Here is a 27,323-nt window from a genome sequence, read left to right on the forward strand (position 1 = left end):
CTCGGCAAGCCTTGTTACCGCCCCCTGGGGGGTCACCTCGGGATGGATATTCCGATCTGAACCGCAAAATATGACAGATATTATTAGTGTAATCCTGCCTGATAAGTAGGAAATTTGAATTTTACTTCGATTTATTTTTGAATGTGAATATTTTCAGGAAAAGCTGGACAGCATGTCAGAGTCAGATGATGCGGGACGATGACTTTGACTCATTCTTTGTTAAGGTGTGCGAAGATGGTGAGAAATGGACGACAACAGATTTTGTCGATGATGTACAGGAAAATCGTCTTCCCTTAGACCTACTTTCTTCCGCGGAGGCAGAAACCTGTTTTCTGAATCATGTAAATGCTCTGCAGGCAGCTCGCAGGAAAGAAGAGTAAGATTTTACTTTTTTTTGTGACCAGTTACATGTAGCTTATGGAACGTCGGTGGTTCTACTCAGGTGCCCCCTTTCATGCCATAAGGGCATCTGAGGTCTTCCTTCACCAGTTAAGCTGTAACGTCACCATATAACCTATACTGTGTCGGTGTGACGTGAAACTCAATCAAAACAGATAAAAAAAACAACTTTTTGTGACTTTATTAGGTTGTCAGGTTAAAAGATGCGTAAATTATGGCTTAAGAAATATTGATATTTACTTTTTTCTGTTTTCCTTTTATTTTTATTTTTCCTCACTTTAATAGAGTAATTCCATTTCATGCTAAATGTGAAATAATACATCTTTTAAGATTGTTCCCGATGCATTAAAAAAAAATCTATACCTAAAGTTGATAAATGATTTTTGTGATTTTCAGATTAAAGAATGAATTTTGGGCATTATTAGAAAAGAATATCGATAAGCCTGGTGGATTATTAAGTGACCATTATACATTATTTCTTGGGAAAGAGAGTTACACCGGTTTACATGAACATGAACGGCAACAGGTGTACGAGGAATTTCAACGACAGCTGAAAAATAGACTGCGTATAGAGTTTCAAGAACTTTTATGGGAACGACCCAGTGTTTTCCGAAATCTCAATTTGAACCAAAATCTAACTGAAGATGATCTCAATGTTATTTATAATTCTTTGAATGATGACCAAAGGTAAGCGTGAAAATTCCTATAAGTTGTACAATTAAATGAATTTTGAAAGGAATTTTAAACAACTTTCTGTGCAGCATGTTTACACCTTCCATTGTTGTATGTTGACACTTCTGAATGCAGTATTTTAACACTAACTTCTTTTTGCTGATATCAAATCATTTGCCTGCTGACGCCACTGTGGGTTCGAATCCCATCTGAAGCCACTGTGGGTTCGAATCCCGCAAATTCTTGAATGTGAGGAAGCTAACCAGTGATCTCACTAAATGTTGATAGTTCTACGTGGGTGTTCCTTTTTACCTTTAATATAGCTTGGAGGGTCACCTACTTCAGTGGAGCTGGAATGGTGCCATAATTATGTCCTTTTTCCAATGTCTGCAGGGCTTTTAATTAGAATGCATGTGCGGGGCTGATATACTAAGTTTCAATAATTTTTTTGAGAGAAAACAATTTTTTATATAACCAGGAACTACTGTACATAAAAATCTTGCCATCAAACTGCTTACCAAACTTGTAAGGAATACTGATGGTCTAAGTTTGCTAAATAGTTGTTATCAGGAACTCGGCAAATGAGGGTTTTTCCAAGCTTATCCCCTAGTACAAACAAACTTTACGATGTGCTAGTGTTCACAATAGATTTGTCAACCTTTTGCGCTTATTTTCGAAGCTGTAACTGTAAAAGTATGTGTGTAACCCCATATTAGCTAGGAAAAGCCCAATATATTATTCCGTAGTAAGTCTATTTGCCCAAGATATTTATAGATTGAATATGGAAATAATACTTTTAATGTGGTTTTATTATTTATTTTTCTGTAGATTTAGAAAGTTTCATAAGCTGGAAGATGATAGGAAAGTAATGCTGTTGAATCATGTTGTGTTCCTAGAGAAACCCTCCGTGGATCGGTGCTTTTTTCACACGTCTATGTCGGAGGACTGCACGTGTGCAGAGTGTCAGGTGTCAAATATTTTGAGAAACGAGCGACGTCTTGTGCCTAATGGGAGGTAGGGATTTTTTTCTGTATCTTCAAAGATTTACTTGTCTGAATAGTATTACAGAAATCTGTATTCCGTTTCATTCCTGCTAACTTTAACAGATAGTTGTTAGTTGATAGTTGTTAACCTTTGTGTCGACACTTGCCTGACACAACAACTGCCAGAAATTTCACTTAAAAAGGCAATGATCCAGTTTTTTTTACCTGTGGAGTGGGAATTTGCCATATTACCTAGTTATAGTTGTTTAGAAAAAAAAATAACATATCTTTCCCAAGAACCAACAGAAGATTTAAATATAAAATCATTTTAGTCTAATATTGTTCAACTTTTATTTTAGAATGCATAAAGTGGCATTTTTTTAACTACGATGGTAAAATGTAGAAATTTTTGGCATTGTAATGATTCCCGTGTATAAAAGATATGCTACGTAAAAGGATGTTTGACTAAATAATTGGTTTTCGTATAGTTTTGAAATCCGCTTAGTTTGTGCATTTATATATATATACATATGTAAGTAAAATTTGTCATTGTATGGGAATGGCTCTTTGTTTTCTGTCACATCTTACAATGGAAGTGATAAAGAAGGATGAAGGAGTGAAAATTAGTCATTGACAATAATATTGATGAAATAGGATTGTTAGTGATGTCAGGTTTCTGGCATGCCAGATACAGAAATACTGTCCACATTCATGTAGAGAGAATACACTTGATTTGTTTGAGAAAAAAAAATGTGGTACACTGTATTAAGGCAATTGTTTAGTTTTTTCTTTTGTAAATTTAGTCCTTTCTTAGTTATTAACCAGGTTTTCAATTTTGAAAATCCTGGTTATTAGATTGGGGTATGGCGGGCGGATGGGCGGATGGGCGGCTGGGCGGATGGGCGGGCGTCAAACGAAATTGTGTCCGCTCTGTAACTCTTCAACCCTTTGAAGAATTTTGATGAAACTTCAGACAAATGTTTACCACATCAAGATGACGTGCAGAACGCATGTTCCGCATGGCTGGCTCCAAGGTCAAGGTCACAGTGACATTAACATTGAAAATCCTGTCCGCTCTGTAACTCTTCAACCCTTTGAAGAATTTTGATGAAACTTCAGACAAATGTTTACCACATCAAGATGACGTGCAGAACGCATGTTCCGCATGGCTGGCTCCAAGGTCAAGGTCACAGTGACATTAACATTGAAAATCCTGTTTACATGATTTTAACTTCGGGCGTCAAACGAAATTGTGTCCGCTCTGTAACTCTTCAACCCTTTGAAGAATTTTGATGAAACTTCAGACAAATGTTTACCACATCAAGATGACGTGCAGAACGCATGTTCCGCATGGCTGGCTCCAAGGTCAAGGTCACAGTGACATTAACATTGAAAATCCTGTCCGCTCTGTAACTCTTCAACCCTTTGAAGAATTTTGATGAAACTTCAGACAAATGTTTACCACATCAAGATGACGTGCAGAACGCATGTTCCGCATGGCTGGCTCCAAGGTCAAGGTCACAGTGACATTAACATTGAAAATCCTGTTTACATGATTTTAACTTCGGGCGTCAAACGAAATTGTGTGTCCGCTCTGTAACTCTTCAACCCTTTGAAGAATTTTGATGAAACTTCAGACAAATGTTTACCACATCAAGATGACGTGCAGAACGCATGTTCCGCATGGCTGGCTCCAAGGTCAAGGTCACAGTGACATTAACATTGAAAATCCTGTCCGCTCTGTAACTCTTCAACCCTTTGAAGAATTTTGATGAAACTTCAGACAAATGTTTACCACATCAAGATGACGTGCAGAACGCATGTTCCGCATGGCTGGCTCCAAGGTCAAGGTCACAGTGACATTAACATTGAAAATCCTGTCCGCTCTGTAACTCTTCAACCCTTTGAAGAATTTTGATGAAACTTCAGACAAATGTTTACCACATCAAGATGACGTGCAGAACGCATGTTCCGCATGGCTGGCTCCAAGGTCAAGGTCACAGTGACATTAACATTGAAAATCCCGTCCGCTCTTAACTCTGTAACTCTTCAACCCTTTGAAGAATTTTGATGAAACTTCAGACAAATGTTTACCACATCAAGATGACGTGCAGAACGCATGTTCCGCATGGCTGGCTCCAAGGTCAAGGTCACAGTGACATTAACATTGAAAATCCTGTTTACATGATTTTAACTTGATTTGGCAGTCAAAGGTCATATCATCTTTGGAGGTAATTTAAAAAAGATATGATATATTATTTCATGTCTACTTTGTAACTTGTTTTTCATTATACAGAATTATCAATATAATTATAGTGAACAAATTCTTCTGTGCTGAACTCGTCCTACATTTCTCAACGGATTTTGTTCAAACTTTCACAGAAGCTTTGTCATCAAGCACCCTGGCACATATTGTCGGGGTTTTGTGATTGAATAGTTTTTGACCTAATTATGGCCCTTTGTTTTTTTCCTTATACATAATATTATAGTGAACACTTCTTCAGTGGCAATTCCTCCTACATTATTCATGTTTTACATTGCACATAGTTACATTGTTTGTTGCTTGTATTTGTATTTCAAATACAACATATTTATCTACAATGGTGATAATTGAAAACCTGGTTTCATGGCATTGCCATGTTTCTTGTTTTAGTAGTTTCTTTTGTAACTTATTTAACATAAAGTGAATGTCAGGCATTTCCCATAGTCTGTGTTAACGTTTTAATCTGTGTGAATGTCTTTAACAAGAATACTTGTGCAGACAATTGGGGACAAATCTCTTAAAAATTATTAAACATTAAATAAATACATGTAAGTATGAAACAAATAGAAAAAGAATAAAGAAACATTATTTACAACCATTCTTGAGGTTATTTATAGAAACAAACCTTTAACCTAGTAAAATTGAAGAGATTAGCAATTGCCACCAGTGTAGAGCCAGGCCAGCCATGCACACTGTGGCAGTCTGACCAGGCTTCATACTGTTGGTAGCTCTATTTCTATATCTTCATATTACGTTAAAATTTGTTCAGATTGATCTGAATTCAAAGCAGTGTTAACCTTTATAGAATTATAGAAAGTCAGTAGGTTAATTATACCCCCACAAACGAAGTTAACGAAGTTTAGGGGGGGTATATAGGAGTCAGCTTGTCGGTCGGTCGGTTGGTCGGTCGGTCGGTCGGTCCGTCCGTCGGTCGGTCCACATCATGGTTTCCGGACGATAACTAGAGTTTGGAATGAGGTATTGTAATCAAACTTGGTATATAGCAACCTTATGTGAAAACTCCGGTTGGTATTGCATTTGGACCCCCTGGGGTCAAGGTCAAGGTCACCGTTACTAAAAATAGAAAAATGGTTTCCGGATAATAACTACAGTTAGGAATGAGATATTGTTATCAAACTTGGTGTATAGCAAGCTTATATGAAGACCTGGGTTGGTATTGCATTTGGACCCCCTGGGTCAAGGTCAAGGTCACCGTTACTAAAAAATAGAAATATGGTTTCCGGACAATAACTGAGAGTTAGGAATGAGATATTGTTATCAAACTTGGTGTATAGCAAGCTTATAAGAAGACCTGGGTTGGTATTGCATTTGGACCCCCTTGGGTCAAGGTCAAGGTCACCATTACTAAAAATAGAAAAATGGTTTCCGGACAATAACTTGAGTTAGGAATGAGATATTGTAATCAAAATTGGTGTATAGCAAGCTTATCTTGAAGACCTGGGTTGGTATTGTTTTTGGACCCCCTGGGGTCAAGGTCAAGGTCACCGTTACTAAAAATAGAAAAATGGTTTCCGGACAATAACTTGAGTTAGGAATGAGATATTGTAATCAAAATTGGTGTATAGCAAGCTTATATGAAGACCTGGGTTGGTATTGTTTTTGGACCCCCTGGGGTCAAGGTCAAGGTCACCGTTACTAAAAATAGAAAAATGGTTTCCGGACAATAACTAGAGTTAGGAATGAGATATTGTTATCAAACTTGGTGTATAGCAAGCTTATATGAAGACCTGGGTTGGTATTGCATTTGGACCCCCTTGGGTCAAGGTCAAGGTCACCATTCCTAAAAATAGAAAAATGGTTTCCGGACAATAACTAGAGTTAGGAATGAGATATTGTAATCAAACTTTGTGAAAAGCAAGCTTTATTGGAGACCCCAGTTGGGATTACAATTAATTGAAATATTTCTTTGTACACAGTTGATAGTTTGTGTTGAAATTTTTCTTCAGACTACTAATTTTTCAAAAAGTTGCTGGTGGGGGTATTAATCACCTTCAGTGATAGGTCTAGTTATAGTTAAAGTAGATTAAACATGAATTTTATAATAAAAAAAAAAGTAATATAATAAATTTTTTTTTAAATGTCAATTTTAGGTCTCACCCTACCCCGACTCTATATCATCAGGCCAAACGTAAAACTTTTTAAAATTGGGCTTCTAGGGTTTGGATGGGTTTTGCCACGAATATTCCAGAATAAGGGGGAGTGCCTTTAATTTTTGTAATAATTTTCATATGTTTGATTTTTGGAATAAAAAAAAATTATTAAAATAATAGTTTATAGAGATTGTTGAGCATATGTATTCTTTTGTGTCAGTGGTCGAGTGGTAAAGGTTGTTGACTTCAGACCGCTTGTTCCACACAGCTTTGGGTTCGAATCCTACCAGATGTTTTGAACTTTATCATGTACGGACTTTATCCAGCTGGCTAACAAAACACCAGTTGTTTTCAGATGCCTGTTCGTGTCTGAAATAATGCACGGAGGGGCACCTGAGGTCTTTCTCCAACAGTAAAGTAGGAAACATCATAATTAAGAAAATAAAAGCAATAGAAAGAATAGAACTTAAAGCAGTATGCCTCGAGATTCATGTTAAGTTAATGAAAAATTTTGAACCTGTATTTAAAAGTGAAATTTTGTGAAATGAACATAAAAAGTAATTGACACATTGCAAATGGCACTAATAGTACATGTAAATTACCAAATAAGAGGTTAAATATGCAAATAAATAGCACTTACTGTGTTAGTCAAGCAGTAGAAATATGTTGATGAATACTGCAAAATCAGTCATTTATCACAAATAAGGTGTAAATTGACATTTTATTTTTCTTAAAATCTAAGTACTTTTTTCTCAAGTTTGATTTTTCTTGAAATACTTTGGCTTATCTGGAGGCACGCAGCTATATATATATAAATTATTTGAATTTTCTATGATTACAGAGTATGTGTATAGATGATGAATATAAAGTTGCCCACCGAGTTTATAGTCTTGACTATCGACCTATAGAAGGAAATGTGACAGATGAAGGCAACTCATTTATAGCACCTAACTTTAAACCACATGGTAAGTGTCGATAACTAGCATCTGTCTTAATGTATTAATTAACCCTTTGCCTGAAGGTAGCAATCCAATCTACCCATGCAACCATTGCAGACCAAGATTGGTGGGCATAGATCTCAAACTTGTCTAATTCCTATTATCATATTAGTGGATGGCAATTAGAATTTCACCATAACACATTTGTTAATAAAATAGCATGTGTCAATGTTTGTGGTTAAATTAAATAACTATTGTTATTCAAATGAAAGGTCAGAGAAGGGATGACAACTTCACAAGTACTAATATTTCTGTCTTTTTCTACAGGTTGCATTTGTGTATACAACTCTAAGGAGTCATTAGAATACATTCGCTCAAGTATTCTGAAGACTCTGGAAGCCGGCAACCAGGCCTTGATTGGTCTCCCCTTAGTTATAATGCTAGCATATGAGCCATATACGATAAAAGAGGTCAACTGCCTTAGGGAGGATGGGAAAGTCCAAGCTAGAAGGTAAGAAATAGCCCTGACCTTGCTGTTATTGTATAATGACCTAGCTTGTTATTTATTGTTTGAGAGTATTTGGGCAGATAATGACCAAAAAACAACTTAAACTCACTTAATTTTGTGGACATGAAATTTTGTGGTTTTGTAACAAAGTCGATTTTTGTGGGTACTTAAATTGGTTGATTTTTTTTTATCCAAAAGGTAAAATGTAAATAATGTGATGCAAAATAATCTTACAGCAGATAAAATGAAATTTTGGTGGATCTTGAATTCACGGATGAACCTTTCACGAAAATTAGTGCCACATAATTAAGAATGATTTTGCAGTAATACTTGATTAAGGTGATGGATCTGTAAAATTAAATCTTTAAATGTTAGTGAAATAAAATATAGGTAGGGTTAGCTGAAAATTTTTCTTTTATATTAACCATATAGATTTATAAGTTGATAAGAAATGATGGAAAGAATTTTTTGGTCAATATATTCCAATTCTGACCTTTGACCTTTTGTAATATTGCAGTTTTCAATGTGAGTTTGTTGACACCCCCGATGAAGACCTAGCGGAGAAGTTAAAGTTTTATCCGGAACAGATTGAGCAAGCCTTGAACAGCATAATTCGTGGACCGGGACAGTCAGTTGGAGAGAGAATTATGGAAGACACGGAACCAGATCTGAGGTAATTATGGATACGAATTTTATTAAGCGTAAAAAAAAGTACATTTCTTATAGCCAAATCACAATGATGCACATGTACAGTGAGAAAAATAGCAGTTGTGTGCAGGTTTTACTTGATGACAGTATGTATTTAATTTCATCCATCAACCACAGTTTCTCAGTTGATTAAGGCCAGCCTTAAAGATATTTATGACCCATGCCTGTAGGGGTATTATTTAGAAATGGCATGGTATTCTAAACACTTAACAAATTTATCATAAACAGACCTGTAAATTATGAACTGTGCTTGACTGAACATTTATATATTTTCAGGATATTACTGTGCATGATGTGCTCGGATCCGTTTCCCATGTCATTGCCGTTACAGCCGTTTCTAAACGAGTCTTCATTCGTCGTGACATCTGATCCGGAAACGTCCTCGGTGTCACCGGAAGAGGATAATGTGTTTACTATAGACATGAATCTGGAGTACTCGAAACAGAAAGTTGAAATCACTGTAACATCTTATCACGGTGCTCATTTACTATTACAAAGGGAATATATCTATCATGGTTTTATTCTTGTGTACTGTCCAAAAAGGAGGGCATCTTTAGCTTCCTTAAAGTAAGTATTAGGTGAAATGTTGAAGTTTGTATTTCAGCTCATTCAGTGACATTATGTACTGTGTTTAAGTCATTTTAGCACTGTACCTCTGGTCAGTTTGTTTAAGTCATTTTAGCACTATACCTCTGGTCAGTGTGTTTAAGTCATTTTAGCACTGTACCTCTGGTCAGTGTGTTTAAGTCATTTTAGCACTGTACCTCTGGTCATTGTGTGTTTAAGTCATTTTAGCACTGTACCTCTGGTCAGTGTGTTTAAGTCATTTTAGCACTGTACCTCTGGTCAGTGTGTTTAAGTCATTTTAGCACTGTACCTCTGGTCAGTGTGTTTAAGTCATTTTAGCACTGTACCTCTGGTCAGTTTGTTTTAAGTCATATTTAGCACTGTACCTCTGTTCAGTTTGTTTAAGTCATTTTAGCACTGTACCTCTGTCAGTGTGTTTAAGTCATTTTAGCACTGTACCTCTGGTCATTGTGTGTTTAAGTCATTTTAGCACTGTACCTCTGGTCAGTGTGTTTAAGTCATTTTAGCACTGTACCTCTGGTCAGTGTGTTTAAGTCATTTTAGCACTGTACCTCTGGTCAGTGTGTTTAAGTCATTTTAGCACTGTACCTCTGGTCAGTGTGTTTAAGTCATTTTAGCACTGTACCTCTGGTCAGTGTGTTTAAGTCAATTTTAGCACTGTACCTCTGGTCAGTGTGTTTAAGTCATTTTAGCGCTGTACCTCTGGTCAGTGTGTTTAAGTCATTTTAGCACTGTACCTCTGGTCAGTGTGTTTAAGTCATTTTAGCATACATATTTTACTATAATATTTAGGTTTTAATACAGAATTTCTATGTGTAAAACCATGAAATTTTTTTTTAAAAGAAATATGATTTTAACAATATTCGGAGATAATTGGCTATGAAATTAATAAGAGAAGGAAAGTAATGGTTGTGAAATGCAGGAACACTGTATATTTAGCTGGTGTATTATTATTGAGGTGTAGTTTAACATGGGAGTTTGAAGAAAAAAAATAATAGGATACTTTTAAAAGGGAACAGATGTTGAAAATTCATGAAAAAAAAAATGAATTGAATAAAAAGAATTTCAAAATTGTTCTTTTTGAATACTTATTTTCAAGCATCAAATTCTTCTTTTTTCAGCCTTTTTAAAATATAAGACACTGCTGTTAAATCTTATGTTTTTGACAATTCTATAATCCAAATAGTGTTTAATCACAATGTATAATGTTTATTCTTTCAATTATCAGGGCATTTGCAGAGACAGTAAACCCCGCCTACATGTTGTTTCTAGCCATCCCTGAAGGCGGAGCTAGCAGATATAATATGAATGAACATAGTCAAGGAATGAAAGATGGAAAAGAACTCGCCAAAAAATTATCAGTATCTTACTCCCAGTTCTCCCAGAACTTCAAAACCCAAAGTAAGTGTGCTAGGAATATTGTAAATGTTTGTGTGTTACCATAAAAGAAAATGGACAATAGAGTATCATCAGGGATACAGTTGCACAAAAAAAATTTTAATTCTAATTCCTGCAATGTGTGTGTATTTGAGCTAATTTATACTGGCCACGAGCTGCCTGTATTGGCCAGCGGGCCAGCTCCCCAGAAGAGTATATGTCATTTAGGATAGTGCAAGATACAGAAACAAAATGATGCCCAAATTCCAGAAGCTTCACCTGGTTCTTTAGCATACCTTAAGTGTTTAAGCATTCATATATGGGACCTTGATTTAAAGTCTTATCCAAAAGATTGATTAGTAATTTTAGATGGCCAGCCCAGGAATAATGCCTGCAAACAACGGTGTTAGCTTTTGTAGTGGCTATGTTAAGTGGTGTATGAAGAACCCACTATTGTTTGGGTTGTATACTCTGCTGCATATACCATCTGATTTTATGCCCCACTTTGGGGGTGGCAGGATATGTATTTGCACTTGTCCCTACGTCAGGCTGTCCGTCCATGGACTTACAAAGCATTGAAATATTGAGGCATTTTCCTATGGACACATTTCTAGCAATTCAAGTTTTTCTCTGTTTTACTGGAAAAAAAAATGCAGAAATACCTTGATTTCAACTTTATTATTGATGTTTAATATTTCTTTTTGTATAAATTAATAGATCTAAATTAAAGAAAATGTTTAAGGAGGATTTGATTTTGTGTTTTGATTTAGTAATTTGGATTTAAATTGGTTTGTAATGTGAAGTATGATTCAAAATGAATACATTGTAACTGGATGGTGTTGAACACCAAACCTACCTGAGTTGGAAGTGATTAGCCATTGCCACCAGTATAGAGCCAGGCGTGCTCGCACATCCTTGTTGTATGACCAGGTTCTTTACTGTTGGTAGCTCAGTGTTTTGAATTATGATATTAGAAAAATTTTTGTGATATTGAACACAGAACCTACCTGAGTTGGAAGTGATAAGCCATTGCCACCAGTATAGAGCCAGGCGTGCTCGCACATCCTTGTAGAATGACCAGGTTCTTCACTGTTGGTAGCTCAGGGTTTCGTATTTTGATATTACAATAAGTTTATTTTAAAATGGACTGTGCCAGTTTCAAAGTATGGCTAATATATCACAAATTCATCAGGTATAATGGTTAAGTAATAATTATGTAAATACTGTTGCAGCTGCTAGCCAGATATATGAGAAGTTTCTACACGATGTTTGGGAACATAGAGAGGAGGTTGAAGAAGACATGTATGAGGAGGAACGGAGCCCACCGCCAGCCTACGATGCCAACTTTCAGCGCCCACCAGCACCCTTACCTAACCAGTTCCAGACTAACAAAAGTACATCAAGTAATAGGTAAAAAATTAAATTTGAATTTTTTGTAATATTTATGTTCTGAAGTTTCATTGGTATATACAAGGTGTAACGGAAGCAATTGCATATTAAAGGATTATTGTCTTGCTTTCATTGTTATGTTTATAAGAGCAAATTTTTAACAATATTTTGTCATGTTTCTAATGGCAATAATTACTTGCCACCAGTGCAGAGCCAGGCCAACAATCTTTTGCAGTTTGTTGATATTTAAGATTTGCTTCTACATTTTTAGAATGAAATAATTTGAATTTACAGCAGCCTTTGCCAAATTTAATGCTTAGTAAACCCATTACACAAGTTTTATTCTCCCTTATCATGTTGGGGGCGACTGAATTTACCCTTGTGGCCAGTGCTAACCAAGATCTACTCTGTTCGCTATTTAGTCAGTACTTTTAAAGAAATTTTCCCCTAAAAATTACAGCTGTCATGGATTGAAATGATATTGATATGTTGAGGGTTGACCACAAAACTGCAGTAACTGAAAGAAAGAAGGACTCAAACAGTTTTGTGATCAAGCCTCAGTTTTTCTGTTGATCAGTAATTGATATACATTTTAGAAAATTGATAATTTTGACTTGATGCTTATTACAATTATTATGAAAATTCATAATTATGCAGAGGCATATTTCATAGCTGTGACGAAAAAAAAGGTCAGCAAAAGTCATGCAATGCGCATTTATAACTATGACACATGTATGAAAAGAACATGCTTTTTACTGAAAGTGAGTGAACAGGTATGGAAAAGAATTACAGACTAGTAAAAAATACTTAAGTAAGTATTTATCGAATAGCAGTTTTTCATCAATATTTGTTGTCTGATATGGATATATAGTTGATTTTGCTATGCACTGAATCAATGACAGCTCTACTAAAAACAATGAATGGATTTGTTTGGAATTTGGATTGATAGATGGACACGCCCATTTAGGATATTTAGGATGATCAGGGATAAACTAAAGGTTAGATTATTTATTTTTTCTAGTCAAAGCACTGAGGATTCCGAGCCATTGTATGATCAACCTCACGTGTTACATCATCACTCTGACAGCGAGAGAGCCTCGTCTCCGTCCCCACCGCCCCTGCCCAGCTCAAGCCCGCCACCCACACCAGTTGAACCTCCATTCTATAGAAATGATCATGAATTGGTGAAACCAAGCATGTTAAAGGAAAAAAGAAATCAATATGCAGGTAAGAACCATGCAACTATGTCCTTGATGTACATCTTTTGCTATTGAATAATAAATTAATTTTATGCAAAAATTTGTCATTTGTTAACTTACAATATGCATTTATAGTTCATGATGAGAAATCATGTAACAGAGTTTATTTGAAGAAGGGAAAGTAATGTAAATAATTTTTATTCATGTACATGACTTGTATTATTATTATAAAAAGTTAATGTATTAATTAATTGTATTTACCGTAGTTGGGTTAATAAGAAATAAATGGGGCGTTTATATTGTCTATTTTGTTTACCGAAATTGACAGCTGATTTATTAGGAAAATGTCAGTCAACAAATAGTATTGATAAAATTTGACTTAAACTTTGTATAGTGATTTTTTTTTACCATAAAGTAATTGGTCAATGGTTCTGATGTTGTAGTGATCTTTTATGATAAAGATTTCAGTTAAAAGTGTTTTTTACCCACATCCATTTTAATCATGTGAATTTTAAAGGGGAGATAACCCAATACATTAAGTATGAGATGATTAAATATTAGGCAGGAAATTAAGAATGTAAGAAAGTGATTTTATTACTTTTTATTATTTTAAAGGGACTTCATTTAGGATATGGACCAATAACTTTTATGCCAAATTTCAGTTCATTCACTCTATCCGTTTGTCCAGAATAATAATTATTATTTTGAAAAATGACACAATTGTAAAGGGTAGCAAAATGTAAACAAAGTAGTATTTTGACTTCCATAGAAAATACTAATTCACTATTATTACAATTATACTAATTGCGAACAGAGCAAAAGTATCAGAAGATATTTTATATATATGGCAAATGAGTATTTTTATGAAACATTAACAAGATACCAAAAATATAAAAAAAGTTTTCATAGCATTAATGAGGCATAATGGGCCTTTAAGCTTTTGGTCCTCTGTGGAGCCCCTTTGATAACTGTAGGAAACATGAAAAATGTATGAAGTTCCTGAAATAGCTTATGTTTGTAATAATTATATAATAATCATGTTAAAAGATGGTTCACTTTTTATCAAAGTCTGTTCTTTTTCGTATTGAAAATTTATAATTGTTACCTTAGTGCAGTAATGGGTCAACACCTATAAGGTCAAATTGGAATTAACTCAATAGTGCAATTAAGAGACAATACTATAAAATATTATGTATTTACAAAGCAATAAGTTTTGAATTTATATAAGTTATGCCCACATCTAACTACAGGTTCTCCTTGAATGTGTAACATTAATATGTTATATGGGGATAAAAAAAAAATCTGTGTTTTCTGATCTTTTTCTGTATTGAAATATTTGTCTGTGTTTGGATGAATGGTTTTAACTTTGGGCTTGTGTGTATTGTAAGTGTGAATGCAGAAAGAATTAAAAGAGCTCCGAGGCATGAATGATAATTTTTTTGTTAGTTTTATTTCATTTTATGCTTGATTATGATACACATGTAATGATGAAATAGGATGTTATGAGATTAATTATCACACATACATAATGTATGATAAACACTGAAATACTTCAGGAAAGCAGCACACTGAGTCTGCTGGGGGCAACTGATTCTACCTATGTGACCAGTGCATCCCCCAAGACCTGCCAGTACATTTGTACCATCTAATCATGGTCTGCATTGTTTGCTAGTCATCAGTCAGGACACATTTTAAATTTTTCGCTTAAATTGAGGAATGGTTCGGTCCGAATTGAATGATGGTCATGTCCATTTATGATATTCAGCTTGTAAAGGGTTCAAAAAAGTAAAGTTTTGGAAATAAACCTAAGGGTATAACAGGTATATTAAGAATGTATGCGTATTGGGAACCAGATTTGTGCTGAACAAACCTAATCAATTTTGATATTAATTTGGAACCAGTGTGTTTCCTAAGTGTTTCAGTTGACATTGCTCAAGCGGAAAATTATGTTAAATTTTTATTTTTAAGACGTGAATGCTAAGATATTGCATGGAAAGGTTTTTGCTCTTATTTTATATATTCATTTATATATATTATATGAAAGATAGGATGTATGAATGATGTGTTTTATATATATGTTTGTGTATAGAATTGTATAAGATTTAAAGGCAAGGTGATTTTACAGGCCAGGTTCGTGACCAGTATCGAAAATCATTCCCGATTGGGGAATGTGAATTGATGAAAATGCGTAGTGGGATGAGTCAAAGCTTGACCGAGCATCTTGACTCCGAGGCTGGTGCCTCGCCTCGTTATCAGTTCAGGAAGTCCAGAAGTATGAAACTTGCAGTGAAGGATGAGGTGGAAGGTGATTGGTCAAAATTCAAAACACTGTGTTTTCATTGGTCAAATTTGAAATTCAAATTTTGCATCGGTCATGTGATTGGCCAATTTAGTTGGCCAAAGAATTTTCTTTTAATAATACTTAGCCAAATTTTTATTGTAAAGTTTATTGGCTTGAAATTGTAATAGAAATATAAAATGGTACAGCAAAAATATCAATATTGGTTTTATATAAGAAATTTAAAACTTAATAGCATAATAATATTTGGAAAATAAAAGAAATGAAATCTGAAATGGACTAGGTCACAAAATCATGACTGATGAATTATTAATTCCAGTTTGATCAATGACCGATATTAAAGTTGATTTTTGTTCTGTTTACTTTTGCAGACTTAATTTGTTTGGGCTTTGGCTGTGTCACCCACAACACTGTAGTTTCTAGTGTTCCAGTGGTTACCTCCCTTGTTTGCTTACTGTTATCAATAGAAATATATACGAAGGATTTCATAAAAAAGGGAGACAACTTTGTGTTGTACAAATTAAAAAAGTGTTTTTACAAGGGAGTTGCAAGCGGTATTTAGAGCTTTTTTTAGAGGGTTTATCTCTAGTAACTTCAGTATAGCACTAAGATGTCAATTTATTTATATACCCATCTTTATACTAATAAAACAAAAATGTGGTTTATAGATAAAAGTTAATGTACGACTTGTATTTAACCTTTAATATGCTTAAAAACAAAAAGTGATGAACCATTTCCCACCAATATAGAGCCAGGTAAGGCTGTATATATTTGTAGACATCAAATTCTCATCTTGATAAATCTAAACTGATAAATTGGCAAGTTTCCAAAAAATAGAAGCTGGACAAGTTTATTTTGTAACGGGTAGCCTGCTGATGGCATCTGTCTGATTGGGATCGGCACTGTATTAATTTTCCCTAAAAATGATAAATGGTTCTGTCCAGATTGAAAGATTGACAAGTCTATCTAAGATATTTAGTGAGGAAAGGTTAAGAAATTCGGCTGGTTAAGGGTTCAAAGTACAACACAAAGTTATAATTTTGTATGTGAAAACCTTGGTATATCATTGTGTAACATATACCCGTATTTGTTTCACTGTAAGTGATACCTGATCTGGTAGAGTGTGACTACAAAAAGGATTGAAGCACCACACAAAACACCATATTCCGGTACATATTGGACAAGACGCTTGAATGATTAAATGCTAAAATCTCGCCTTTTTACCTTACGGAATGAATATTAAAACGTCAAATTCATCTTCTCACACTCATTTATATATGATAATGAATGAAAAATGTAAGAATCGGCGGAAAAAACGATATTTGTTTATTTTGTGATCATGATTTCTGCGAGCGTCTAGAGGTACTGCTCCAATCCTGTATTGAGTTAAATCCGATCTGGTAATGTTTTTACAAGAAACTGTTAAAAATGGTTGTAGTTCCATGTGATTCCTTTGCTATAAAAAACATCATGCCAAAGTATAACACGATAAAAGGAAATTATTTTGTGAAGATTAACTGTTGTGTTCTTGTGCAAAATGTTTTTTAATGCAAGGATGAACTGCTGTACAGCTTCGTTTTTTTAATGCTGAAAAAATGATGCACTTTTTTGCACAAGTATGAATTTGTATTTACATTCAGTTCACAATTTTTTTGGAATTTAAGATTTTCTCAATGTTATGATTGTATTTTGTTTTTGTTAGACATTGAATTGGCAATGCACCTTTTCTATTTTTCAAAGAATTAATTTATATACAAAATGACATTGAATGAGAAAAGATTTTGAAAATTTAAACACAAAAGCTTTATAGCTTTTAATTCAGTGAAGTTTAAAGTAAATGAAATTTCAAATGGGTTCGTTTTGTAAATTTTTGAAAATTAAATAAATAGTCAGCAGTGAATTTTTCAGCATTTACATTTATATTACTGTTAACTACTGATAAGACTTTAAAATGCCAGGGCTTTAGCTGTATTGAAACTGTTCAGAAAATGCAAGTTTCAAAAAAATGCTTAAAAACTTTTTCTGCCACTCTTTCTTTTTTTGCCACCAAAAAATAAAAATTCTTCCCATAATTAGATATTATTTAAACAAATTTATACAGTATATTTGTTTAGTACTTTTTGCTAGCTAAAGCCCTGAACTAGCAGTATTGTTGAGTCTTTGTTCTTCATTTTAATATGCCCTGTATCTTCCCTTTACATCCTTTATGGATAAGTTATTAGGGGGAAAATGAAAAACAATGCTTTTATAATGAAGAATAGTTTTGTTTTGATTTTGTTTTTGTTTGTTTTTTTTGTTCGAGTATATTGACTTATGTGTGCAGAGAAGTGAAACCTTAACCTTTACCCTGCTGAAGGCAAAAGTGATTAGTCTTTGCCACCAGGATAGAGCCAGGCCAGTCTGCACATCCGTACAGTCTGACCAGGCTCTATAATGTTGGTATATATCATTTTTTTGTCTTTAACTATTGAACTCCCTAAAATTTTGAATGAACTGACCCAAATTCAAAGTTGGACAAGTCCATTATGTTCAAATTCAGCAGGTTAAGGTATTAATTTTATCATGAAGACTTTGGCAATATTGCGATAAAAAAATCGCAGTAGATTATAAAAATTTTAGAGATATATTACCATATTAAATTAATCATCTTAAAGACCATGACTATAGGAAAGGAATGATATTTTCTCTGCCCAAACCTGTCAATATAGTCGAACAATTACACCTAGATGTTTCTGTTTTTTGCTGTTTGTTTGTTTAAAAGTTGAGTTTATTTCTTCAAAGGTTGACTGTTTCACCTTTGATTTTCAACAGAACAAGTCAATTTATTTTACCCCTTTAAAATTAGAGAAATAACGAAATGTTGATGGACAGTTTGTGTTTTCATAAAATATTTCAGCTCACTATTCTGGGTTAACCTTCTTACTTGTTTGAGAGGCTAAAGATATTTATTAAATACTATTGAAAATAATGTATCAAAAAATGTATGATAAGTAAGATTTGTAGATATTTATTTATTCCTTGAACTTTATGGGGTGATTTTTTACAGCCCATTGTGGTTTCAATACAATAATAATTAGTAATATTTTTTCAAAATACTTTTGTTTCATTGTTGTGTGTTATTGTTATGCTTTTCTGTAGTTTATGTATCTTACTTGTAGTTATCTAGTCTATTTGCAGAACATAATAAATATAGCATTTGATTGGTTGATGTTTAAGTATCTGAAACTATGATTGGCTGAATTATGTTTGAGACATGTTTTTTGATTGGTTAATATCCGTGTTTAGCATCTGAAGTTTTCGTTGGCTGAATACATTTTTGCCATATTTGTTTATTGGTTGATATGCATTAAGTTGCTGCTTGCTTGTTATGTCTTTTTTTTCAGCATTGAAATTTTTTCTGTCAATTTTGTAGGGCTGAATAATGCATTTGGTAATTGTTTTAAATTATATCCTCCTTAAGCTGTGGCCTTATTAAAATATGTACATGTATGTGATAACAAATGACCTGGCACTTTTAGTGCCCTAGATAACTGCATATAATCGCTATATAACAATGTTTAATCAAAATTTTAATATTTTTTATTCTTGTATGTTGCTTTATTTTAAAGCCTGGGCAATAAATGAGCCAAAGAAATCAGCAAAGTCAGGGATCTACAACAGCCAAGGGAGGCGATCTCATGGTGATTAAACTCCCCCCACCCCCCTCGCAAAAAGTCCATTATATTGTAGAGAATGAGTCCCCTTGTTGGTGGATGATATTAAAAGCTAACTTTCTTTCGCAAAACTCACTAAAAAAAATTTTCAGCAAATTGTATAACTTTCTGTTCTAAAGCTTTATTAACAAAAATTTCAAAAGTAGATTTAACCAGTGTGTAGTATGAATCCTGATCTCTAGGTGCCTAACTTTAGCTATTCAGTGCTTACTGATAGGTGCCTAACTTAAGATTGACTAATCAGTGCTTACTGATAGGTGCCTAACTTTAGATTTACTGATAGGTGCCTAACTTTAGATTGGCTCATCAGCGTCGAATGCAAGCTGATACCCAATTTTCTTGCTGCTTTTCCTTTGCGCAAGCATCCCATGCTTAAATTTCTAAATGCCTAACTAAATGCCTAACTTAGTGTAATTTCCTAACTTAAGTTAATTGATATGCCTAACTGCATAATTAGTATGTACATTTATTACCTTTTGATAGACAAATTTAGGGTCTTAAACTTAAAAACTGGGGGTATACTTTGATGTCTCTGTTTAAAGACTTTTCTTGAGGAGTTATTCACATATCATAGCTTGGTAGTCTTATTTGCATAGATAGCTGGGGATTTGGTTTTATATATGACATTTTATATATGACATCTTGATAGTTACTTTAATTGTGGAAAAACCTTGTTTGTCTGCTAATTAGTATCAATTACGCAAATCAGTTTGTGTTGAAATTAGCATTAAGTTAAAGTTACATAAATGGATACCCACATGTATTAACTAAAGACTGATATTTGAAGTTAAAAATGGGACATATTGTAAATAATTCCTATAGGTATGGAGAAAGTGGTTTAAAAAAAACCTTCGGCTAAAATGCGGTCACTTTTGTTGAGATGATTATTATAATGTTATGTTAAAGAATGTTATGTCATAAACATGATAAAATTTTTCTACAGTGGAAAATGCTTTGTACTGTATTTCGCTGTTTGCTTTTATACTGCATATTGTCCTGATCGACTTAGCCTAAGGACTGAAAATTCCAAATATAATTATTGTATATGTAGAAAATTATCTATCACACTCCCTTAAATCATGCAGACAATCCAGTAAAGCCATGCCAGAGTGGGGCTTTTATGAGGAGATTTTAATACATGTAGGAGTATATGGCATGTACAGTTTGTTTTTTCTGATCTTTCATGGATTGATACGTGTCTACATAACTGTCCCAGTTCTTCCAAACACCACTGGCAGCACCTATTGTGAATATGTTTAGGTCTTTAGTCTATCAAATAAAATGTTTTTGAGTCTTTAAGTTAAGTTAATTGGGAAAAAAATGGGTACTATAACAACTAACTTTTGAATTTATTAATGATGTAATTTTGGAAAAATAGATAAAATTTCCAATATGTTGGTAACAGGGCTAAGGATGAAAGGAAGGGGTGGGCACACTAATGGTTGTTGAAAAATTTGAAATCCTAAAATTATGGTGCTTTTAATAATGATAATTATTATTTCATATGATAATTATTATTTCATATTAAATGAAATGGCTGAGTTGACCAGGATAATATAAGCTTGTTATGTGTTGTAAATCAGTTATTAATTGTTGTCGACAACTAGCATTAAATACTGTTGCAATCTATCTATATGCTTGTATGCACACATACTGTAAAATCGTTATAATTTGTAAGGCACTAATCTTCGTGGTTACTGTGGATATGTCAATCCACAAATTTATGATCCAACAAAATTTCATTTCGTTTGCTGTAAAATTACTTATTTATTATTTTATGTCAGCAATCTCAAGGATTATCAGCATAAATATTCCATAACAAAAATAACTTTTACAAAAATATTTTGGCAAAAATAAACAATCCACAAAATTAAGAACCCCCAAAAAAATGTTCTTTGTGACAAAACCACGAAATTTGATGCCCACAATATTTAATGAATTCACAGTATTGTATTGTAAATGTTTAATATAGTACAGCTTATAGATGCTAATTTAGCTTACATTATCTTCTTGTAACAACAACAACAACAACATAAAATACTGTATGTTGTAAAGAATTGATGTAAAATATATATTGTCTTTTAAAAGATTATTTGATTTTCATGACAACTGTAATTACTTTCATAATGTCTATGTAATTTCTATTTAAGCTACAGTACAATAATTATTTTTCTCAATGAAATATTTTTACAACATAGCCATCAGATGGCATTAAAAGTTTACTTTTTTACTTTTGTTGATATTATAAATAACCAGTAAAAGATTTAGTCAGAATTACTAAAGTGTATATTTATATAAAATAGTTCAAATGTATACATATTGAATGACATATTCTGAAGTTAATTAGGCCAGAACAGGTAAAATAAATAACCATAATTACAAGTGCTTATACATTGTAATGTTCCCAAATTCAAGAATGAATCAAATACATATTTGACCCGCGTCACAACAAAACCAACATAGTGCATTTACGACCAGCATGGATCCAGACCAGCCTGCGCATCCGCCTAGTCTGATCAGGATTCATGCTGTTCGCTGACCAACCCTATTACAAGTAGAGAAACTTATAGCGAACAGCATGGATCCTGATCAGACTGGGCGGATGCGCAGGCTGGTCTGGATCCATGCTGGTAGCAAATGCACTATGTTGGTTTTGTCATGAAGCGGCTCATTTTTATAATTACATAAACATTAAGTAACATAAGTTTCATATGGCTTTAGATTACTTGAAACAGATGTATATGAACTTCCAGGTTAATGAAATTGATTTCCTGAAATGAGATCTTCCACAAAAATCTATTAATTCCTCTTTCATTGATGTTATTAAGTCGGTATATATTTTCAATGGCAGTGTTACTTGAAACACAGCTGTAATGAAACCTCTTGTTATTTACTTAGATATTTTGTTTCCAGTTTTGATGATAAAACAAAATTTTTATTTTAATAACCGGCACTGTGAGTTGATTTCACATCTAACATACATTTAACATTTTGTATATTGCTATAACTGTACCTTTGTCGGACTTTGTGTTGATACTTACCATGGTTATTTTTAGAATCACCGTATGACAATACGGAGCATGCTGGTCACGATGACGACGAGGAGGTGGTTTGGTCTCACAACAATTTGTACGAAAGGTCATCGTTCGTGTCCCAACAATCAAGTGCCAAAAATAAGGTAACTGCATGAATATTCATTTAATTTTTTAATCTGCTGAATCTGTGTAATGGACTTGCCTTGTTTCTATTTTTGGAACAGTCCATTATCTATTTTAGGAATAGCAGGATGGAAGTTTTTAAAGTTACTCCGCCAATAGTTATACTAGAGCCAGACTGCTTGGTTGTTCAGGTTATCCTTGCAGTCCACCAGTAAAGCTGGAACATCGCCATATGACCTACATTGTAAACTGTGTCACGTGTGACGTAAAGCCCAATCAAACGAACAAACAAATGAACAAAAGCAAATAAAACAGAAGTTGCTGAAAGTTTACATAATATGTTATATATATATTAAGATTATAAAATGTCTTGTATTATACTAGTTTAATGGCTGTTTTGTACACTTTGTATTAATCCAGCTCTTTAACACATGAGTTTCAGAAAATATAAAAGCTAAGCTACTTTTGAAATTCTTACTTGCTAACATCTTGTTCCGAGATTAACAATTTATTTGAGACATTATGTTTCACTTTTCTTAATCCTTAAAATGTTATAACGAGATTAACAAGTGACTTGAGAACAGCTGACATTATTTTCTCTAAATGTCTTATTGATTGTATTTCTGTAAGATTAACCAGTGATCCATAATCAAATATGCCTCTCTTGTGTTATTAATTACATTTCTTCTAAAATTAACCAGTAATGATATATGCTGACATTATTCATCATTCATCTTATTCATTATGTTTCTAGTAAAATTAAGAAGCATTCATTATTCCTCAAGTGCCTTATTCATTACATTTCTATGGAGATAAACATCTTAAATGAGGGCATTATTCCTCATGTCTTATTCATTACATTATAAGGAGATAAACATCTTATATGAGGGCATTATTCCTCATGTCTTATTCATTACATTTTGAGGAGAAATATGAGGTTATTATTCCTCTTGTGTCACATTCATTGCATTATGAGAAGATAAACATCTTATATAAGGGCATTATTCCTCATAAGTCTTATTCATTACATTATAAGGAGATAAACATCTTATATTAGGGTATTATCCCTCATATGCCTTATTCATAATTATAAATTTATAGAAAGGATGTTTCAACATTCATTACATATTTAATAATAATTTATGGTATTAACCAGTTATGTGAGGGAATAATGTCTCTTGTGTGTCTTACTCATTACATTACTTGGGAGATTAATATGTAACACTTGAGAATAATTTTCAAATGTTTTATCTTATTTATAAAGAGATTAACCAGTAAAATAGAATCATGAGATTTCCTATTCCTTAAATTTCTTTTCATGTTTGTACATTACTATATTATCATTGATTTCTGACTTCTTTTATTCATAATATGAAGTATTTTCCTCAGCTCTGAGTTTCATTTGACTTACTTCTAGGGGGGTCTGTAGCCGAGTAGTTAAGGTTGTTGACTTCAAACTGCTTGCCCCTCATCCTCTTAGCTAGGCACAATTTTTAAATTGAACAAAAAAGAAGAAAAAACAACTGATTAGAAAAATCTTTTTATTATGCCCCCATTTCGAAGAAAAGGGGGTATATTGCTTTGCACTTGTCGGTCCGTTGGTCCGTCGGTCCGTAGACCAAATGGTTTCCGAGTGATAACTAAAGAACCCTTAGGCCTAGGAACTTCAAACTTGGTATGGTGATTGGTCATGACCAGTAGATGACCCCTATTGATTTTGGGGTCAAGGGGTCAAAGGTCAAGGTCACATTGACCTTGTAAGCAAAAACGGTTTCCGATTAATAACTAAAGAACCTTAAGGCCCAGGAACTTCAAACTTGATATGGTGATTGGTCATGATCAGTAGATGATCCCTATTGATTCTGGGTCAAGGGGTCAAAGGTCAAGGTCACATTGACCTTGGAAGCAAAAACGGTTTCCGATCAATAACTAAAGAACCTTAAGGCCTAGGAACTTCAAACTTGATATGGTGATTGGTCATGATCAGTAGATGATCCCTATTGATTTTGGGGTCAAGGGGTCAAAGGTCAAGGTCACATTGACCTCTTGGGTAAAAACGATTTCTGATCAATAACAAAAGAACCCTTAGGCCTAGGAACTTCAAACTTGGTATGGTGATTGTTCATGACCAGCATATGACCCCTATTGATTTTGGGGTTAAGGGGTCAAAGGTCAAGGTCACATTGACCTTGTAGGTAAAAACGATTTCCGATCAAAAACTAAAGAACCCTTAGGCCTAGGAACTTCAAACTTGGTATGGTGATTGGTCATGACCAGCAGATGACCCCTATTGATTTTGGGGTTAAGGGGTCAAAGGTCAAGGTCAAATTGACTTTGTAGGTAAAAACGGTTTCCGATCAATAACGAAAGAACCCTTAGGCCTAGGGACTTCAAACTTGATATGGTGATTGGTCATGATCAGTAGATGACCCCTATTGATTTTGAGGTCAAGGGGTCAAAGGTCAAGGTCACATTGACCTCTTAGGTAGAATCGGTTAATATGCTTTGAAACTGAATGATAATGAAAGGTGAAATCCAAGTATACAACAAACACTTAAGCATAAGAAAAACAATGGTAATTAAGGAAACAAAGGTGAAAGTTGAGGAAAATACTTAGGTTTTCATAATTTATTATAATCTTCTGTTTCTAATAATTTTGAAGTGCTTTACCTAACCACTCACACTAACCTTAACCCACTCTGTTGTTATTGTAGTCCTCATTATTTGCGCAGTATGCATTGCCGCAGCGACCTGGAAGCACTAGGGGCGGACGTGTGACTGCTCCCCTCGCATTACCGGAGAAAATTGAAATCTCAGAAGTTTACGGAACTGTCAAGGTAAGTTCATTGTTCAAGTGGCTTTTCTTTTAGTGTTTTTTTGCGTGTTAAACATCAGACATAAATTACTACTTAAATTACAAAAGCTACTGAAGGTATAATTTTATTTTTATTCAAGTTTTAGGATCGTCATAAGGGTTTCTATTTATGACCCATAACTTACCAAATTACTATTTAAAGATTGATGTGTACTAACATTATTCTTCAATGTTACTAATGGTATTTACTTGAAACTTCATTCATGTCTTCAAGATCATTGTTTCACAGACCCAGTACTCTGCCATGGATTTGAATGAAATATGGTCCTCAGTGAAATTTTAAAAAATACTTGAGTTAGAAACAAGTGCAGGGTCAAGTTATTGTTGAATTAACTCAAACATGTATTGTTGCATTGGAAAGAGAAATCCGATTTGTTTCATGGTTTTGAAATGTCTATGTAGATTAAACTTTTTTTCATAGATCTAGTTATTTCAAATTTAGTAAAAAAATATTCTACATTATAATTAGGGTATCTACAAGCATGAAAGGATGGCTCTCATGTTTGCCATCCAATCCATTTCATAGAGACCATTAGTGTTATGTTTTGGATCTTAGATTTGTCAGTTCCTCATATAAATTCCCAAGTGGTGATTTTTGCTATGACAGGATCTCCTAAAATTTACTTTCTTATTTGATTGTATTTGACAACATTATAAAGAAATAAACAGGTCAGTACTGGTACAAAATTCAGAAACCATCTGTCTAAGCAATTATCAACCAGTAAATGACTGACATACTATTTAACTGGTACAGAATGGTGTAACATTTACATTTTATATTCGGATGGCTTACTAGCACACAAACTAAACAAGGCTCGAAGGATGGTTTATATATTTTATCATATGTGTTGCATCAAAGTATATACTCAGAAACTCCCAAAAATCAAGTAAACATATAATTATACAGTAACAATAACGATATTTGATATTAAAGGCGTGGCTTAATATATCTTGAAGACTTGCTTTCTACAAATTGTACCAAATACCAAAAGCAGATTAATATGGTTTTGTCTCTTGGAATATGATTAATACAAATGGTACCAAATAAAGCAGATTAATATTGGTTTTGTTTCATTGAATATGACTTTATGTTTCAGGATGCCTTGATACCAGACAGTGATTATGCCCTCGTTGATGATGCTTTACCACAAGGAAAAATTCACCGAATCAAATCTACGTCACGGAAAAATGAGAAAGGTAAACCATCGGATCTCTTAAATTTTAATAACTGCAGGATAATGCTTACTGTTATTAGAATTCTTCTTGACTTCTTGCAGAGTAACATAATATAAGAATGCTTGACAAGCGTCTTCTAATATGCTAATCTGAGATATGTATATTAAGGAAAATTTATAAAAGGTGGAGAAATTCAGTAACCACCTATTAAATGTTAACAGAATATTAAAAATTTATACAACAACAAAAAAAGACTAGGATATGTTAATGTATAAATAAAGAATAAAGACTATCTGTACAAAACTCTGCATATGTCGTACCATTGTCAATGTGAAATAAAACTGTAAGTCACGAATTCCTTAACAATATTGTTGTATATTGTTGCAACTTTTGACGTAAATATATTTGTGATCTACAGGTACAGATTCGGAAGAGTCAGAGTTCAGTTCCCTTGAACGCGACAAAAATAAAGACATTTACTCAAAGGTGAACCGGAAACCAACGCCTCACAAAAAGAAGCATAAACACCGGAACCAGGAAGGGCCGTATATAACCCAGATAAATATAGAACATCCACATCAACTCGGAGAACAGCCTTTAGAACATACTGGTCGAGGTAAGTTTGAACCCAGTCTTAGAGGTAGGTTTGAATCCAGTCTTATAGGTAGGTTTGAACCCAGTCTTAGAGGTAGGTTTGAACCCAGTCTTAGAGGTAGGTTTGAACCCAGTCTTAGAGGTAGGTTTGAACCCAGTCTTAGAGGTAGGTTTGAACCCAGTCTAAGAGGTTTGTTTTAACCCAGTCTAAAGGGTAGGTTTGAACCCACTCTTAGAGGTAGGTTTGAACCCAGTCTTAGAGGAAGGTTTGAACCCAGTCTTAGAGGTAGTTTTATAGAATATTAAATCCTTAACCTACAGAATTTGTGGAATTTCTCATATATGTCTTTGAAACAGTCCATTTTTATGCCCC

General features: G+C 33.8%; 1 protein-coding gene across 1 annotated transcript in view; it reads left to right on the plus strand.

Annotated features, from left to right (window-relative positions):
* Positions 1-27,323, plus strand: part of LOC132716642 (rho GTPase-activating protein 5-like) — a 95,123-nt gene that overhangs the window by 29,404 nt on the left and 38,396 nt on the right. Inside the window, exons 4-19 of the mRNA XM_060699964.1 lie at positions 158-376; positions 796-1,086; positions 1,900-2,086; positions 7,270-7,393; positions 7,694-7,877; positions 8,392-8,547; positions 8,859-9,149; positions 10,399-10,571; positions 11,780-11,957; positions 12,958-13,163; positions 15,261-15,440; positions 19,043-19,114; positions 22,204-22,325; positions 25,020-25,142; positions 26,278-26,377; positions 26,775-26,972. Coding sequence (XP_060555947.1) covers positions 158-376; positions 796-1,086; positions 1,900-2,086; positions 7,270-7,393; positions 7,694-7,877; positions 8,392-8,547; positions 8,859-9,149; positions 10,399-10,571; positions 11,780-11,957; positions 12,958-13,163; positions 15,261-15,440; positions 19,043-19,114; positions 22,204-22,325; positions 25,020-25,142; positions 26,278-26,377; positions 26,775-26,972 — 2,804 coding nt within the window. The remainder of the gene's footprint in view (positions 1-157; positions 377-795; positions 1,087-1,899; positions 2,087-7,269; positions 7,394-7,693; positions 7,878-8,391; positions 8,548-8,858; positions 9,150-10,398; positions 10,572-11,779; positions 11,958-12,957; positions 13,164-15,260; positions 15,441-19,042; positions 19,115-22,203; positions 22,326-25,019; positions 25,143-26,277; positions 26,378-26,774; positions 26,973-27,323) is intronic.

The sequence above is a fragment of the Ruditapes philippinarum genome, unplaced genomic scaffold, assembly GCF_026571515.1.
Source record: "Ruditapes philippinarum isolate M1 unplaced genomic scaffold, ASM2657151v2 ctg645_1_1_1_1, whole genome shotgun sequence".
Lineage (NCBI taxonomy): Eukaryota > Metazoa > Mollusca > Bivalvia > Venerida > Veneridae > Ruditapes > Ruditapes philippinarum.